At 39.4% G+C, this 17,084-nt stretch overlaps 1 protein-coding gene across 3 annotated transcripts in view; it reads left to right on the top strand.

Annotated features, from left to right (window-relative positions):
- vipr2 (vasoactive intestinal peptide receptor 2) overlaps window positions 1-13,481 on the top strand; it is a 62,906-nt gene extending 49,425 nt beyond the window's left edge. For all 3 annotated transcript variants that reach the window (XM_018672685.2, XM_051069794.1, XM_051069793.1), the window contains 8 exons: window positions 1,495-1,627; window positions 3,251-3,401; window positions 3,520-3,580; window positions 4,738-4,807; window positions 6,885-6,976; window positions 8,193-8,322; window positions 8,448-8,489; window positions 9,303-13,481. In XM_018672685.2, coding sequence (XP_018528201.1) covers window positions 1,495-1,627; window positions 3,251-3,401; window positions 3,520-3,580; window positions 4,738-4,807; window positions 6,885-6,976; window positions 8,193-8,322; window positions 8,448-8,489; window positions 9,303-9,476 — 853 coding nt within the window. In that variant the 3' untranslated portion in view covers window positions 9,477-13,481. The remainder of the gene's footprint in view (window positions 1-1,494; window positions 1,628-3,250; window positions 3,402-3,519; window positions 3,581-4,737; window positions 4,808-6,884; window positions 6,977-8,192; window positions 8,323-8,447; window positions 8,490-9,302) is intronic.
- Window positions 13,482-17,084: the final 3,603 nt, after the last annotated feature.

Genomic DNA, 17,084 nt, shown 5'->3' with positions numbered 1-17,084 from the left:
GCTGTCGGTTTAATTGGATTTTAAATGAACAAGCGCCGCAATCAGACACATTTCACATTTCACAGCTTTATTATTAATTGTCAACAGATGTGTGTAATTGTGTGTGGATGTGTGTGACAGCCTCTCAGTTTTAGATTCAGCTTCCTTCATTTTGTTAATTTAAATTATGCTGATTGGAGCTTTTTTTTCTTTGTTTGGTTTTTTTTTTTTTTTGTCTTTGCTGTTGGGATTAGTTTTAAAAAGCCACGGGAGGTTTGACCACAGCAGTGAAACCTTTGAACTTGATGTGGTAAATATGCATAAACCACATATCTGTGAAAAGATAATTTAGCCAAGAGACATGAGAAAACTTTTCTAAGAGCTCGTTTAATTCAGCACATTTGAGCTCAAGTTTTTTTTTTTTCCTCGGTGTATTTGTGTTTGATGATGGTAAATCCTCTTGAATTTCAATGCAAGCTCCGCTACACTCATATCAAAATTCTACTGTATTCAGCCCCTAGTTTCTATACCTCATCTCCTCAACTGAGAGATCACTATATCCTCACTTTAATGAGCATATGCAGCGCTTATATATCCTCCAACCAGCGGTGGAGTGCGGTGTACAAAGCTTCCCCTGTAGGTTTGAAAAGTAACTGCAAAGAAAGTTTTTATCTTGACTAGAAGCTGGAAGCAGTGTAGTTATTAGTATTACATATACAGTGGTAGTGGTTGATTGTCCTTGACTTTGATGAATAACAGTAAATAAAATTTCATGTAGCTTTTGACAGTTATAACTGAATAAAATGCTCAAGGTTTTATGATAAAAAATAATGTCATTAGATTAAACCAGCTGTTTAATTAAATATGGCTAAAATATAAACGTTTAAAAAGGTAAAATGGTTGCAGAATAATAATCGATGCATGAAAATAGAGACAAATAAAATAAACATGTCTTTTTTACTTTTCACTTACTGTTTTTTTTTGGCTCAGACAGTAAGACGCAGTTAAAAGCTCTAGAAATCACTGGAGTCACATGCTTTCTTGAAAAAAAAAATTAAAAACAAAACAGGAAAAAAGCGAAAACATGTCATATTCATTTTTGACAAAGCTCTTATGGAGCTATTACTGATTCCGTTTGAGTACATGTGTAAAAGAGTGTAAAAAACGACAACGATAAAGAAGATGATGCTTGGCTTTTTGTGCTTCTCAAAGTCTCTCCACACCCTCACAGAAACAAACACTGAACAGTAAATTCATCAAGTGTTTGCATGATATTTGTACTGTTATGTTTTAAGATCATTAACCCTGTAAACATTAGTAGAGGGCAACATGAACAGCCTGAGGATCTGCAGAGAATTTTTTTAATGTAATAAGTGATTTCAATCATTTTTGACATAATAAACATCAGTTTTGGATGAAAAAGCACAAGTGAAGTGAGTTTTGTCTGTGTGTCTGTAAAACATGAGGTTTGAGTTCAGAGTTTTTTGTGTCGCTCTTATTGTAACGTCTGTGCAGGAAGCTCCACTGCACCAGGAACTACATCCACCTCAACCTCTTCTTCTCCTTCATCCTGAGAGCCGTGGCCGTGTTGGTGAAAGACGACATCCTCTTCAACCGGACCTCGCAGTGCTCCAACCAGCCGTCACTGGTGAGGTCGCCGCCTCTGTCCTCGCCGAGCCCGGTCGTGTCCCGAGGGGAGCGAGCGAGCGAGCGAGCTACACACTCATGTGTTAACAGCACAACTGTCACAGGGCAGAGGCGGCTGTCGTGTGAAGCTGAAACTGAAAATGTAAACTAGGTTTTATAGAAATGAGACATTACATTTTTCTGTTTACTTCTGCAAACATCTCATCATTCAGAGTTATCAACATGATAAAAACCATCTGACAGTAAATTCACTGATATCAGGATTTAAATTATTTGGACTGACTTAATGTGCTGCAGTTTAGGGAGAATGGGGAAACTCCTCTGCAGCCACACACTCTATTGTGACTGGAGCTGCACATTGTCTGGAATAACAGTGCCTGTACATCAGTTCGCCGGCTTAAAATCCTTTTTCTTCCCTTGCAGAACACTTTCCGTTGAGAAAACCTCTCACAAATCACCAGTGTTTAATAGAATACGCTGCCACAAATCCATCAAATAACCATTCGCAGGCTTGTAATGTGGATTTTAAAGTTAGCAGCTGTAGTTAAGGTGGACTCACATCATGTTTTTGCGAATCCAGGAAACAATTTTAACACGAATCCTGGATTTTTCAATGGTTCTGAATCCAAAATGCTTCCACACATTACTTCTCTGACAGTTTTGAGTCATGATTATCAGCTTGATAATTTCCTCCACTTTGTCTTTATGAAGGAGAAAACAATAGAGAGGTGTTTTCATTGATTTGGGACTGTAGTAGATTTAGCTAGGTGTACCTAATAAACTGGCAACTGATTGTCGTGGCCGTCCCTTTCTTGTGAACGCAGTATGTCAGGAATGACTTCAGGGATTTTCTTCAAATTTGGCAAAAACGTTCACTTGCAGTCAAGGATGAACTCATTAGATTTTGATGGTCAAAGGTCAAAGGTTAAGGTCGCTGTGACCTCATGTTCATCCCATTCACCTGGAGAGAATTTCATCACATCTGACGCAAACACTGACAAAATTTCACACAGATGTTTAATAAGATAAAATAATTTCTCTTCTGTCTAATAAAGACATAAAAACAACCCAAAAAAAGAGACTCAGAGTCTCAACGAGCGTTCACTGAAAACTTTCAGCACTCGACAGCTTTTGATACTAAAACTTTTGATGCTCGAAAGCAGACATTTGATCCTTTCTTATATAACATTCCTCCTCCACTTGCGCTCGTCTTGGAGTGGAAGCGCCTCTGTGATAATTGCAGGAATTCTGTCAGGGCTCTCTGACCTTTATGCTCCTATCTACTCGCTGCTTGTAATGTTGTGGTCGAAAAATTAAAGCTGGTGAGCACACTGATTGCCCCGGCGGGAAAATGGTGAATGTACTGTATACTCATGTATCAGAGTAATTAGCATAACTGCCTGATTAACCCAGTTTCTCAGTGGATATCTGAGTCTGATCCAACACTGCAGTCATGTACAGCTCTGTATAGACAAAGAAACTGACTTAAAGGTTAATTTTGTGTCACTGTAACAGACCTGCTGACAGTTTTGTACTACTATACTAAAATCTGTAACCCAGTCATATCTTTGACCTTTAGGTCCGCTTCTAATATGCATCTTTGCCCTCTGTGTGTGTTTTTCAGGTGGGATGTAAAGCCAGCCTCGTGTTCTTCCAGTACTTCATCATGGCCAACTTCTTCTGGCTGCTGGTGGAGGGTCTGTACCTCCACACGCTGCTTGTCGTCATCTTCTCCGAGAACAGACACTTTATCGTCTACATGTTCATCGGCTGGGGTGGGCTATATGTACTCTGTGGAGATTTATTATTTTAGCTTTCAGTTTTAGTTTTCACCTGATATTGTCTCAGATCTAAACAATAGTTTAATAGTATTTCCATTTTGTCTGTTCACAGGAATCCCCACCGTGTTCGTCTTTGCGTGGGTGATGACGAGGATTTATCTGGAAGACACTGGGTGAGTGTCGCCTCATTTGGTATTTGTGCACATCATAATGTCCTTGAGGACGTATTACATGGATTAAGTTGCGTTACAGGCAGTAGGCGATTTGAGGGAGGAGGAGGGGTGATGCCATCTAGCCCAACTGTGCTGCATATTGATAAATCAATGGTGCTGTAGCAGCAGGTGGAGCAGGAGCATGCTCCCATTGGACCGTCCCCATTGTTAAAAAATAACAGATCACATAAGTCTGCCACGTGTTGTCTGACATCTTAATAAATATATCTTAATAAAAGTGGGTATGTGAGAGAACGGCATACATTATGCATTCTGTGGAGTTATTTATTATTTTCTCCTTCATTATGTGATAAAAGACGAGAGGTTTTATTCACATCAGAAGGTGGCACACACTGGTACTCAGCAGGGACTTCATCTGTTACTTCATTAAGTCCACAAATTACATTTAATCGATTAGATTCTGTCAGGAGATAGCCACATGAGAATGTGGCTCAGTTTCCAGAATAATAAGATAAATAATATCCCACATGCCAAAGAGCACGTTATTGGATAATTCAGCTGGTGGGATTTGCATCGAGTACTTGTCATAAGAGCCTGATGCCACAGATCTGCTCGGCCGCTCTTATTACAGCTGACACTGCAGCTTATTATTGAGCAAGTGGCACTGAGTGGGCGTTGTTCTAAAAATGACTGGGAAACAACTCTGCAACAAACACAGAGGAGCAGTATGACAACAAAGGACAGCGATGATACAGCGTCACAGTGTGAGGAAACTGGAGAATGATGGTGAAACTTGAAAGCTCTTTCATGACCTTGTGAACAGCAATTTGGCAAAAAGATCTTCACACACAGTCCATTAAATTCCTTTTTTTTTTTTTTAAACTTTTAACCACAAACCCAATGGCAACTGCAGATAAAGGTAGTTGGAAGCTCCGGACAAAAGCTAGACCTTGACTTATAAGATGACTTAGTGTCAGAGTTTTGTAGCTCCAGAGAGGTCAGACCAGACCTGGAGACTTGATTCCTTGCTTCAGAAGGCGCTTGATTTATTTTGACGCGTTGATATGAAGATATGAAGAGAGGAGGATCACTCCCTCTACTGCCACTTTTCTGTCCCTGCCATGTGTTTTTTTCACAAATATATTCTCCACCAACAGATGCTGGGAGAGAAATGACAACCCCATACCCAACTGGGTGATCAATGGACCAATCGGATTCTCCATTATGGTAGGTTCAGGTTTGTTAACTCCACCTTTTTACACCTGTTGGTTTGAGAAAGTGTTGAAGTGCTTTTAATAAGGTAATGATACAAAGGATACAGGTGTTTCTGGGAAAATGTCATATTCACTCCAGTGGGCAGAAACGGACGCCAAAAACTTTTGATTTCCTGAGAACTTATTTAATTGCTTTGTGTTTCTTTATTGATTTGATGTAATTGCAGCTGTCGTCCATTGATCTCTCTTTGTCTTGTTTATTTACTTTGCCTGGTGAATATACAGCCTTTATTATCCCATAAAGATTCACCAACACAGGCGTGTTTTGTTAGTGTCGATAAAGTTCCTTCAGTTGACTTCAAGACATCACTCGTGCATCAAAGGTTTTGAGTACAACTGAAACTCACTCACATGCAGTTTTAAAGTCAAAGCCTATTTTTAATATTTCTATCAGCATGTGAAGGATTAAAAAGTCCAAAGAAGAAACAGATGCAGTGAATGGTCTTTCATTCAACAAGTCATTACAAGGACTGTGGTCCACGACCCTTTTGACTTTAAAACCTTCTAAAACCATAACGAATCCTTAAACAAATCTACAGGCATCAGTGAACATTTGTTTTAGCATCAGTAACAGCAACATAATGTGTTGGCACTCCGTGTCTCAAGGTATTAACTTCACAGGATTTCCTGCTGAGAGTATTACCGCTCTCCCGCTGAGTTACGTAAGCTGTTTCGACCTTTAAAGGTCCCAGCAGGAGGGAAGTTACCTTTAAAAGCAGATGAAGGTCTTTATGTGATAAGTAAGCTTATTTATGCTGCTGCTAGGCATGTAAATATGATTTAATGTGAATTACATAAAAAGATAAAGCTTAAAAGACTACACATCCCAAAAAAATTGTTTGTACAGTTTGCCATTTGGCATCTTTACTCAGGTTCCAGGTGGAAAAACACCTCAGTTTCTGTACATTTGAATGCTAATTTTAGCAGCTTCATGACTGAACCTTCGCTTAATCCTTCTTCCCTGTTCCAGATTTCATGTGCAGCACAGCGTATATGTCATTTTCAGTGATAACAATGGCAAAAGTTGGCGGTGTCACAACTGTCACTAACCCTAACTGTTATCAGCTGTAGTGCGTTAGCTAATTAACAGAAGCTCTCGCAGAGTGGTTTTGCAAGTGTTTGCAGCTTTCTCATGAAATTACAGCCATATGCATTTGATGGCTAGATACACGATATCATGCTAAATCAGTGAAGTGTAATGATACAAGACTGAAGGCTAAAGTAAACAGATCAGAGGCAAAGTTCCTCTTCAGTTGATGTTTCATATAAAGTAGTAGGCAGGAAAAAACACTCTAGAAGCCCCAGTATAGTACAGTTATGAGAGAATATTTTTTAAATACATCATAAGTTACTTGGACAAGCAACGCTGTAGTAGGACTATACTTAATTGTTAATACATGTCTGAATGAAATTCCTGTTTAAATCTGGGCTTTGTCTAAGTTTACGTTAAATTTTTACTGTCTTATTCTATTTTAAGTCCTTGTTCACGTGTGTGTTTTTATAGTGTCTTATTTTGTTTGTTGCTACAAACTCTTGAGTATCTCTTTGAGTCGTGCACCACTTGGACATCTTAATGAAATGAAAGCTTGACAGACCTGTCGTGTCTCGTTACACTCACTGGCAGAGAGAGTATAAAAACATGACAGCTCCTCAAGAGTGAAGCCAAAACATCGCAGTCGCCCCCTGGTGGCTGGCTGCAGTATAGGTCATAAACCCTGCCCCCATGTTAGTGGATGGGACATGAGCCAAATAAAAAAATTAAAGTCCACACTCATATTTTAGCTTAATTTTTATACAGTGGGAGGAGGTGGAGAGGAGTCGTCCTTACCTCTTAGTGAATATCTGCTCTGTTTACATTGATGATGCTTTAAAGGAAACTAAAGATGCACCAGAGAAAAAGTCTTAACTTTCCATTCAGTGTTTCTTCAGTGGGTGGGAAAACGTCCAACACGGCAACATAAAACTCACCCTCATGGGTTTCTGAGGCTCAGTTGTTGTGATAACTGAGTTATTTCCTTCCTGTCTCCGAGGTGAACTTCATCCTGTTCATCAGCATCATTCGGATCCTGGTTCAGAAGCTGAGGTGTCCTGACGTGGGCGGCAACGACCAGTCACAATACAGGTATCTCACCTGCTGTCTGAAAGCTGCACAGAGACATGACCATCCTCTGACCTCTTTGTCCTACAAACCTGTTTTTTTTTTTTGTTTTGTCAGCATGCATCCTAAAAAAAGTTAGTAAAAGTTGACAGATTGTGTTGTTATGAAGCGAACACTACATCTGCTCGGTCAGTGTAAACTGCTGTAGATAAAAGAGTCAGCTAAATGCCTCCAAATATAAAAAACAGATAATCTGAAACACCCAGAACATTTTTTTTATCCCCTCGGTGTTTGCTGTCTGGAGAGATAAGAGCGACGCTAACTCTCATCCAACAAGACATCGTTTCATGATGCAGCCTTTATGAAACGGAGAGTTTGGGGGGGGGGTGAAACCTTAATGCCTCTATGGAGCGGCACATTCTTTCACAATTCAGTTTCTGTTTGAGTCTTTGCCCAGTCAGAGGCAGCGTGTTTAATCTACAGGCAATTTTACCCTCCAGTGAAATCTGAGCTGTGCTGAGTTGTCAGGTATTCTCGTGTCTTGCGGCCGCGGGGATCTGAGATTCAGAGGCGAGAGGTGATGAAAAGCCTGGATAAGCCCAGACTGTTCCATGCAGAATCTCCCGTTAGTGTGAGTGAAGATTCAGCGTCACTGCAGCGTAGTTCAGTGTGGGGTCTGAGCTGAGTCGACAGCTGGAGAGTGATACTGGGAGGGAGAATTTTTCCGTCTTCCGTGGGGGTTGTGGCAGTAACACACAACTACATATTCAGGCTTTATCAGCCATGCTGGTGGTTTAAGTCTCATATGGCCTCATTTGAGATTTCAAGATGAAAAATAATTTAGTGTGCTGCACGATAAAAAAAATCTGTTTTCTGTCCAGGGAGCTGTTAGGCTCCCATCTTTTCACAAACCTGGGCAAACTGGGTTTTTAACCATTACTAGTCAGTTATCTTTTACAGGAACAATTGGTTACCTCTGTGACTCAAATGTATGCTAGTACAAGCACCACGAGCTGGGGCGAGGTTCACAGTTTCTCCCCTTTGAATAATTTGGAAATGAGAAAACAGAAGGTCAAACAAAGGTCCTAAATTTATGCATACAAGTACTTCATTAAATGTTAATGAAGCATCCACTTACTTGTTTTTTGTTGTTTTTTTGTGACTTTTAGCTGCTTCTTACAATCTCCAGTTGTAACTGGACCATAATTAAACAACTGTTTGTTCATGCTTTTCCTCTCAGGAGGTTGGCCAAATCCACTCTCCTGCTGATCCCTCTGTTTGGGATCCATTACGTGGTCTTCGTTTCTCTCAGCGAATCCATCGCAGAAGATTACAAAATATTTTTTGACCTGGCCCTCGGATCCTTTCAGGTTGTGTGTTATATTACTACGTTATTATAACTGTCCTTAATGAAGTGTTTGTGTTAACCTTCGTGTTGTGAGTTCAGGACTTAAATGTTCTCCTGAAGTATGTTACTGAATTGTTGTTTTTTCAGGGTCTGGTGGTGGCCATTCTGTACTGTTTCCTAAACAGTGAGGTAAGAGCTTGTTATATGAAATGACACAGTACGGTACATGGTGTTAAATCGACTGAGTTGACTGATTGTCGCACTTCTAATGCACATCCAGTCTTACAAAACATCATTTCCTTTTTAGGGTTTTATTTTAGTGAGGCAAAAATAATAAATCTTTTAAAATATCCCCATGAATGTGTCTGCACTCTGCAGATAACATGCTTAGTTACAAATACACAGCTCATTTTCAGTGTTTAGTGGAAACATTTGATAAGCAGTAAATTATATTGGCAATTTGTTTGGTTGGAGCTAAAATTTGTGAGCATGGCCTAATTTCATCATAATGAATTTTTCATTAAAGATATTTTGAATCAGCAGCGTCAACAAAGCGGACGACGACAGACCGTGGTCTGATTTGAAAACAGGAAATACTCGCTGGTGTTTGTTTTAGCAAAGACGATAAAAGTGGACGACAACCATCAACTCTCGTGCAGTCAGTTCAAATTTTTGGTTGTCTGGCTTTTGATCTGGTCATGGTTAAACATTACAACAGATTTTTAATGACTTTACCAATGAAGGTGTCCCCTGCTTTACAGGAGCAGCGTTGCTCCTTAATTTCATAGTCTTTTGTCAGGTGGTGTGATGGTTCACTTTTACTTGGTGATCTGCAGGTTTGAGCTTCTCAAACTCATCCTGTAGAGTCACCTGACATTGCAGATTCACTGAGCTCTTTCGCCATCAGCAGCTAAAGTTTGAGTTTGATCTGTTCATAACATTTAAATGTCCTTTTTTTAAAAAAAGAAACAGGCCTAAAATGTCTTTAATTCATTGTTGCAGGTTCAAGGCGAGCTAAAGAGAAAGTGGCGGAGCATGTGTCTGAACTGCCGTCTGAGTAGAGATCACCGCTTCAACAGCACCTTCGCCTCCAGGAACGGTTCAGAGCACATGGTGCAGTTTCACCGCAACTCCCGAACCCAGTCCATCCTGCAGTCAGAGACCACAGTCCTGTGAGCACCAGGGGCATCCCCGAAATAAACACAAATTACAGTCTCTAAGTTGACCAAGGGTTGAATGGTTTTCCCAAAATGACATTGTAACCAGACGTGAAGTACCACACGAGTGGAAACGTCTGAGAGCGGATTTTGGTTTTAGCTTTACAAATCTCTGCGAGCCATCTAAATGTCCCTTAATTGGAGCTAAAGTGGTTCTGATCTGTCCTGTGAGGGTGTGAAAATGTTTGTTGCCATCAAAGAGCCATTTGTTTTCAGTGTTTTTTGTCATGTCAGCTGCAGGAGCCGAGAAATAACAGGCAACATCTTCGCAGCGTCCACAACCTTGCATTTAATCTGCTCTTCCTGCACCGCTGCACGAGTGAGGTATGAAATACTGATTTGTATCTGTTAAACTTATAAATTCAGTATTGATAAAATATATATATAAGTGTAAGAGAAATGGTGCCATCTTTCTCTTTAGGGTTAGCAGAGCTGTCCGTTTTAGATTCGGCTCAAGTTGCAAAAACACTCTCTACTCCTTCTCTAAAGAGATTACTGTATGTAAGTACCTGTTTCATGAACAGGGTGTTTAAAATAAACTTGTAAGTGACTTGTAGGCTATGAAAACGAGCAATGAGTGTTAACGCATGTTAAAAATTTAAGAGCAAAATTAAACAATATTGTTGTCATACTTTCCATATTAGCATACAATTTAAATTATAAATAAGATGTGTACATTGGTGAAACAAAATCGACTGATAGAACATCAGTCTTATCAGAAAATGTATACAGAGTAGGTCAGGGTGGACAGATCTGACTTTAACACAGGGATCTGCCGTTTGTTTCCCGTTTCCTCCCGACGGTCAACGTTGTCGTTTACGTTTACTTTTTTTTTTTTAACCATGATCAAGGTCGTTTCCCAAATACAGCCAAGTAGTTTTTATGCCTGAACCTAACTCAACCTAGTGTAAAATCAGGCAACAGTTTTATCTTTGAGCAGTTTTGGAAACAGTGGTGCCAGATCAGAAGACACATGTTGTTCCGTAGGGAATCGACAAACTGAAACAAAAAAAAAAAAAGGTTGCGTGGACAACTTGAACTTCTTAAAGACTGTTTCTTCATCAACATTTCATTCAGCCAAGCAGCAGAAGCAGCAGCTTCCCATCAAGTCTGTATATACTGTAGCTACTTGTGTTTGGTAAACTGAGTTCATAGTCTTCAGACCTTGTTATCAAAGTTTTCATTCCATCTCAAAAGCAGCAATTCTTTTCCAACGCAACAGGAAAAGGTTGTTACTTTAGTGACATATTTCCATGTGGTCTATAGTGACCACACCCACCCATCAGATACTTGAAGTTTGTTACAATCACTGCTAAGAATGATTCACAGATGCATTTTGACCAAGGCCAGCACATGAGCCCTGGATGTCTGGATTTGTGTTAAAAAAAAATACAGGGTTGTTTTGTACAGATTCAAAACTGTTCTGCATCATTCTTAATGTACATTAAATGAACTGCTGTCATTGAGAAGTGCTGTGCATGCTCTAAACCCTTTATCTGTGCTCTGATGGTTTTGACACTGTGCTCATTGATCTGTCATACTGAAACAACGCAGGTGCTCAGACAGAAGATGTCATTTAACTAAAGGGGAAACTTATGACAGCGTGTCCACAGAGAACTTCTGTTGAAACTGGTGGCATATCCATTTGTCAGTTTATTTGTTGACAGTTTCAAAACAGCCAGAGTTATAACATCCAAACTAAATTATTGCTTTTATATGCGGCTCGAGAATATCTGCCTCTAAAAAGAAATTATTTTATCTGAGGTTTCAGTGGGAAGCCAGTGAGGGATCACGTCCTGTACCAGCATCTACAAACACACACTGTTCGCTTTGTTTGCAGTGTTGAAAAACGTGAACAAATTCATTAATTTTAAGTCTTAAAGTGGAGGTTTTCACAGAGCTGTTTATTCAAACCCACGCCCACCAACCACTGCAGGATTTCCATCCACTCCCGCCCGCTCGTGTAGAGATTTCGATCACTCTCCACCCACATCACCGTTTTCAGTTGAAAATCCTCTCTGCCCCATCCCACAGGGAAAACAAGACACATGTAACCCTCGAGGATTTTTTTAATCTGAAGAAATGCAAATACCCAACTGTTAAAAAGACTTGAACTGAAAACAAGCACAGCCAAAAGGTGCTGAAGTAAAGATCACAAACCAGATTTTGGAGCATCACACTTCAGCAGCGATAGTGTTATGGTTTTCCAAAAAGGTTCCATCTCTAGCATTCACCGTATGTGAAAGATGTGTTGAGCAGATTTGCATTTGGGAATGCCACTTAATTTTTGTAATATTTAAATCAAAGCAGCCAACAACTTGAAAAGATATGAGGAGAGAGAGTGGATAAGGTGCGAGAAACTGAAACCTTATTTACTTGAACCAAGGAGGTTCTGTTTTCTGTCCAGTCTGGTTTGCTCTCACAACTGATCTGTGAGGAACTTATTTATTTTTGGAGCAGTTAGTGCCATTTAAAAGCTTAATTTTCTGATCACAGCCAGAAATATACAATTATAGTCCTTGAATCACTGATATTGAAGAGCAGATTACAGAAAACTCTTTAGTTTTCATTTACCTCCATTTGTTTAACTTCTCACATTTCTGCAGTGACGTAGAACATAAAACGTATTTATATTGTTCAATAAAAACAGGTTATTCAACAAACTGCACCAACAACAGGCATCTTTTAAAAGTCACCAGTTAAAGCAGAAGTACCAGGTGGATACAGGAACCTAAAAGAAAATAATAATTCCTCGCAGATGAACGTGAATAATGTAGGTTTTATTCATGCAGCAAGTGTTATGCAGCAGTTGCATGATATTCTCAGTGTTTGCCTTTTTTCATTGCTGTTGGTATATGGCTGTCAACGTGTCATTTTCTTGTAGAATCTAATGTAAATTATGTCAAGAGATGACAAGAAAAAAGGAAAAGCTTGCTTTTTTTGCAATGTGCTATATTTTTCTTTTACATGTTGTATTTAATTGTTGCCACAAGACAAAAATTTCTGGTGACACTTGACTTAAGACATACAGAATATGTTTATTTTGACTAATCATACTTTAACTGTACTGATTTATTTATTCATTATCCATGGTACTATGTTCCCTCTTATTAAGATCTTTGGTGAACAAAGTACCAAAGCCCTTTATTGTCCTAAATGTATATATAATAATATATTGTAAGGGCCCCATTTTAAATTAGTAAACCTGTACACTAATATACACTGGGCCTTACAAAACACAGGTGTGGACCAAATAAACATCTAAGTTGTTGTCCAGAATCTGTTTGGTAGAATCAGGGGGAGCAAAATAAGTCAATTTCTTTGCTAAATTGGGGCAACAATGATGCATTCGAGGGTCCTGGAAACTCCTGGTTTTTATAGATATACCTGAGTATCATCTGCATAATGGCAAACATTTTTTATTGGTTTCACAGGGGACTTTGTGGAACTCCACATTTAATTGTTTTTCAGAATTGTTGCAGATTAATTCTTTAGCTAATCAAAAGAGTTAATCAACAGATTGTTCTAGCTTTAAATTCCGTTTTAGCCTGAATGCATTTTAGAGATGTTGTCAAATTTGTGAAGGTAAACAAATATATTCATTTATAAGAAATAAAAAAAAAACGGTTAACATAACTGTTTCATAGCTGCCACGCAAATTAAACATTAAAACCCAAAACAGCTGTATGCCTTAAGGAAAGTGTTACTAAATATCTTACAAACAAGATGTCACCATGTTACTCAATGTATCATAAGACGTCTGTGTGACTATAAGTGATTGAAAGTATACAAAACACTGAAGACCATATACAACACACACAGTGTTGGCTTGTCGAGTGATTTCATATTTAATGTCGACTGACATGATGCAGAGTATCATGTCTTTATTGAACACATGTATTTGTATTGAGACACCATGAATGTCATGCAAAAGATGATTGATAAAGGCTATCTTTGTAAGCAGTGTACTGTGTGAATGTAACTCTTTGCAACCTTGTATATGTTTTAATACTGTTTGTGCTTTTACGAGCTGATTCTACTCAACGAGAAGTAACAGGATTTCTACGTAACGTCCCCCACAATTAAAAGTTAAAACTTACTGACACTAACTTCCTTAGTCAAGCTAATAAAAAGGGAGAATGTTTTGTGATCATTTACGTTGGTTGGTAGACTGAAAATAATTCTGTACCTTTCGGAAAGTTCAAACTGATTATATTAAAAATCCAATGTGCCACTAAATTGAACTTATCCAAACAAGCAACACCTCATTCAGAGCTAATGCTATGTTCACATCGTGTGGGATGGAAGATGGCGATGTGGTTGTCCTGTGTTTACAGCACATCTGTACATTTGACAAGTCAAGATACTGTGGCAGCTGCTAGTCTTACTGTGCATCTGATTTTCCAGTGCTTTCGTAGTCTTACTCTCTTACTTCCATCTGTTCTGTTGATTTGAACCCAAATGTACCAAACTGTAAAGCTTCATATCCACTGAATGCAGCTCTGTCACGTCACCATTATGGTTAAAGTCCACAAGAAGCTTTTAAAAATGTGTTCAAGCACTATGCTCCTTCAACAAGCACATTTCAGACAGGGTTACTTTGCCAGCATTTTCTGCACATTGAACACATTTTCAGCCTCTTTCTGATCAATGTGAATTCAGATTTTGTGGCTTTACTCTTTTTTAAAAATTGAAAAATGGACATCGGCTGAGAAATTAATTTAATTTGATTTCTACACAATTTGAACACTGAATCCTCTGATATTTAACAACAGTTGCAGTCTGTCACGTGAGGGATTAAACTCTATCAATCAACTTCCATTCTACGTTCGAATGGGCAGTATCTCTATATCCTATCAGATCGCCTAGACCACATCCGGAGATGGTCGTCTCACGTTGTGATTGGATGTCAGGCAGGTGTAAATGTAATCTGCAGTGTCCTTAAAAAGAAAAAACACTGACTGACTCTTCCTGTCAGCTTTCCACAGAAGCTTTGAGTAGCAGCTGTAAGGTGGAACAAAATGATATAAAATAATTTGCATATTGAGATCACACTTGTGGCCAAAAACAGGAGATAACAAGAACATTTATGGATGTTATTATCCAGGTACTGATCACGTGTAAACGGGGCCGTACTTTCTGCCTCTTTACACAATGGGCACACTTCTTTCTGCATTTGCCAAGAAAGTTGACATTGGTCTTAATTTGTGAGGAGCAGAATCACCCAGTGTGGCAGTATCTCCCTGGGACGCTGGGCTCATGTTGCACTATATTCATTAAATATGTATTGGATTGTTTTGAATGAGAGACTTTGGCTCTAATCTGTTTGTTTTCTTTTTCAGGCACTTTCATAGTTTTCCATTATCAAGACAAATTGGTTGTTGACGTGAACTGTATGTAAGTCAGAAAATGGTAATTATAGTAACTCCCACATGATGTGAACACAGCACAAAGCCCTCCACACACACACACACACAGCTACCTACAGTCCACCAGCACAGGTGTTTCCACTAACTCACCTGATTAGAGCTCTGCCCAGAGCTCTGAGGTGTGTCTTAACTTTCCTCCCTGATTCTCCTGTTGCACCTGAGTGGGTAGGTCTAATCAGACATGACTGAAAACACCTGTGTGGGCGTGTAGGTTTTTCACCCTCATGTAGTCTTTGTGAAGTCTTGAGGGGACTGTAGCACTGTCAGATCTGTTGGGTCTGTTTGCTTTGTGAGTCTAATGGTTGCTGATGTTTGGTAAAGAAAAAAAAAAGGAAGGTCAGATGAATTTCCGGTCAGCCTACTGTAGTTTATTCTCCCAGCTTTTCTACCATTTTGCATCCTGCTTTTAAGTGATGTCCTGCATATGATGGAATATTTATTAATAAAGATGGATTTCTGAATGAATGAGGGGAGAATTGTTATCATCAGTCCATTTAAAATGAGCAGAGTGAGTCAGTGGCCCCACCTCCTTTCAAGAGCGCTGTCTATCAAATGTCCTCCAGTCCTTTTAACTGTTCTCTAATTATCTGCTTTCACTCATCACATAGGAGCATGAGCAATGGACTGCAATCTGTCTGACTCTTCAGTCAGTTTGCATACATTTACACACACACACTCTCATGGCGACGGCAAGAAACAAGTTTAATTTTAATGAAAAATATGAAAAATGCATAATGAATTTCAGTTCAAATGCCTCAGGGATTATTTTCTGTCATATAATCCTTTGCATCATTATAAAAAAGAAAATGAAAATAAGAAATTTGTGAAAGCAAAGACAGAAATTCTGCTGTAACGTCAACGCTAGAGACATTATGCAAAATCTGTTTGTAGCTTTAAGATCACTTTGTGTCTTATTGGTGTTTTAATCAGCATAATTAAAGTTAATTTATTGCAACCCGCTGCTGTCACAGTGGGTTACTTAGAGCCACAGAGAAGAGCTCCACGACTGTAATGAGAAAATTAAAACCAGCTGTTTTGAAAATAACTTTAAATACTTAAAGTACAACTACAAAAATTCCACAGGTGGCAGAACTTTTTCTAAGGATTTGATTCGCTGATTTTATATTTAAATCGACTTGAATGAAGCTGGTTGCAAATGAATGTAAGCAAATGAACAGTTTTGAAAATGTATCATGAGAAGCCATTTACAGTAACATGTCATCAGTGCATGACAGCTGTGGAGTCTGGCTGCACTTAGAGGGAAATGTGGTTCAGTTTATGTTTCTGAAGAAGAACAGGGTCGTTAGTTGACATGAGCATCATGTGTAACGACAGCTCCCGTCTCGGGAAAGAGCTCCACTTACAGTTTTTCAGCTCAAACTTTGACGGGAAATCCAAAGAGAACGAAGTCACAGTCAGAGTCAAACTGTTAAACTGACTAACACAGAATCAGAGATGGAAGATGCATTTAAGAAACCTGATCTTGAGGTTTAGAGCGTCTACATTTTTCTACATCTCCTCTTCTTCCCCCTCTCTCTCGTCCTCTCTACATGTCGGCTCCGTCCTCAGGGCGGCGATCTGGATGTTCAGCCGTCTCAGAGAAGACGAGCTGCCTTGATCAGAGCTGACAGAGCGACTTGAGGCAAAGACGCCACTAATTGGGAGAGAGAAGTCGAGGGGGGGTCCGTGTTCGGGCAGCGACTGAGCACTTGGCTTCACGACGCTGGTTGTTTTGCGTGGAAGTCCTCCAGTGAGGGGGAAGCTGATTCTTTACAGCCATTATTATAAAAGAGAAACCTTCCAAAGAGCCTCAAATCTTTAAGGCGTTTCACTGAACTGTAACTGAAAGCTGAGACTTAGAAGCTCTGCAACACCGACAGACAGATTATTTTCAAGTGTATTCAAAGAAAAAACCACTCAGTTCAACAATCATCACTCTGTTTAGAGTCCTGTATGTATGTATGTATCTCAGGTCAGCCACTAATCGGAGGGTCAGTGGTTGGATTCTAGTCTGCACGTCGAAGCGTCCTTAGGTCCAAACCGGGGGTTCAAAGTATGAGTGTGTGTTCTGTGGCAGCAGGCTTTTTACTGACTGAAGACTCCAGAGGTGAAAGGAGGACACCAGAGGAGCAGCGAAA

This window comes from Lates calcarifer, linkage group LG4 (genome assembly GCF_001640805.2).
Source record: "Lates calcarifer isolate ASB-BC8 linkage group LG4, TLL_Latcal_v3, whole genome shotgun sequence".
Classification (NCBI taxonomy): domain Eukaryota; kingdom Metazoa; phylum Chordata; class Actinopteri; family Centropomidae; genus Lates; species Lates calcarifer.
Note: the sequence above shows the minus strand (reverse complement) of the source record. Positions and strands in the feature narration are given on the sequence as shown.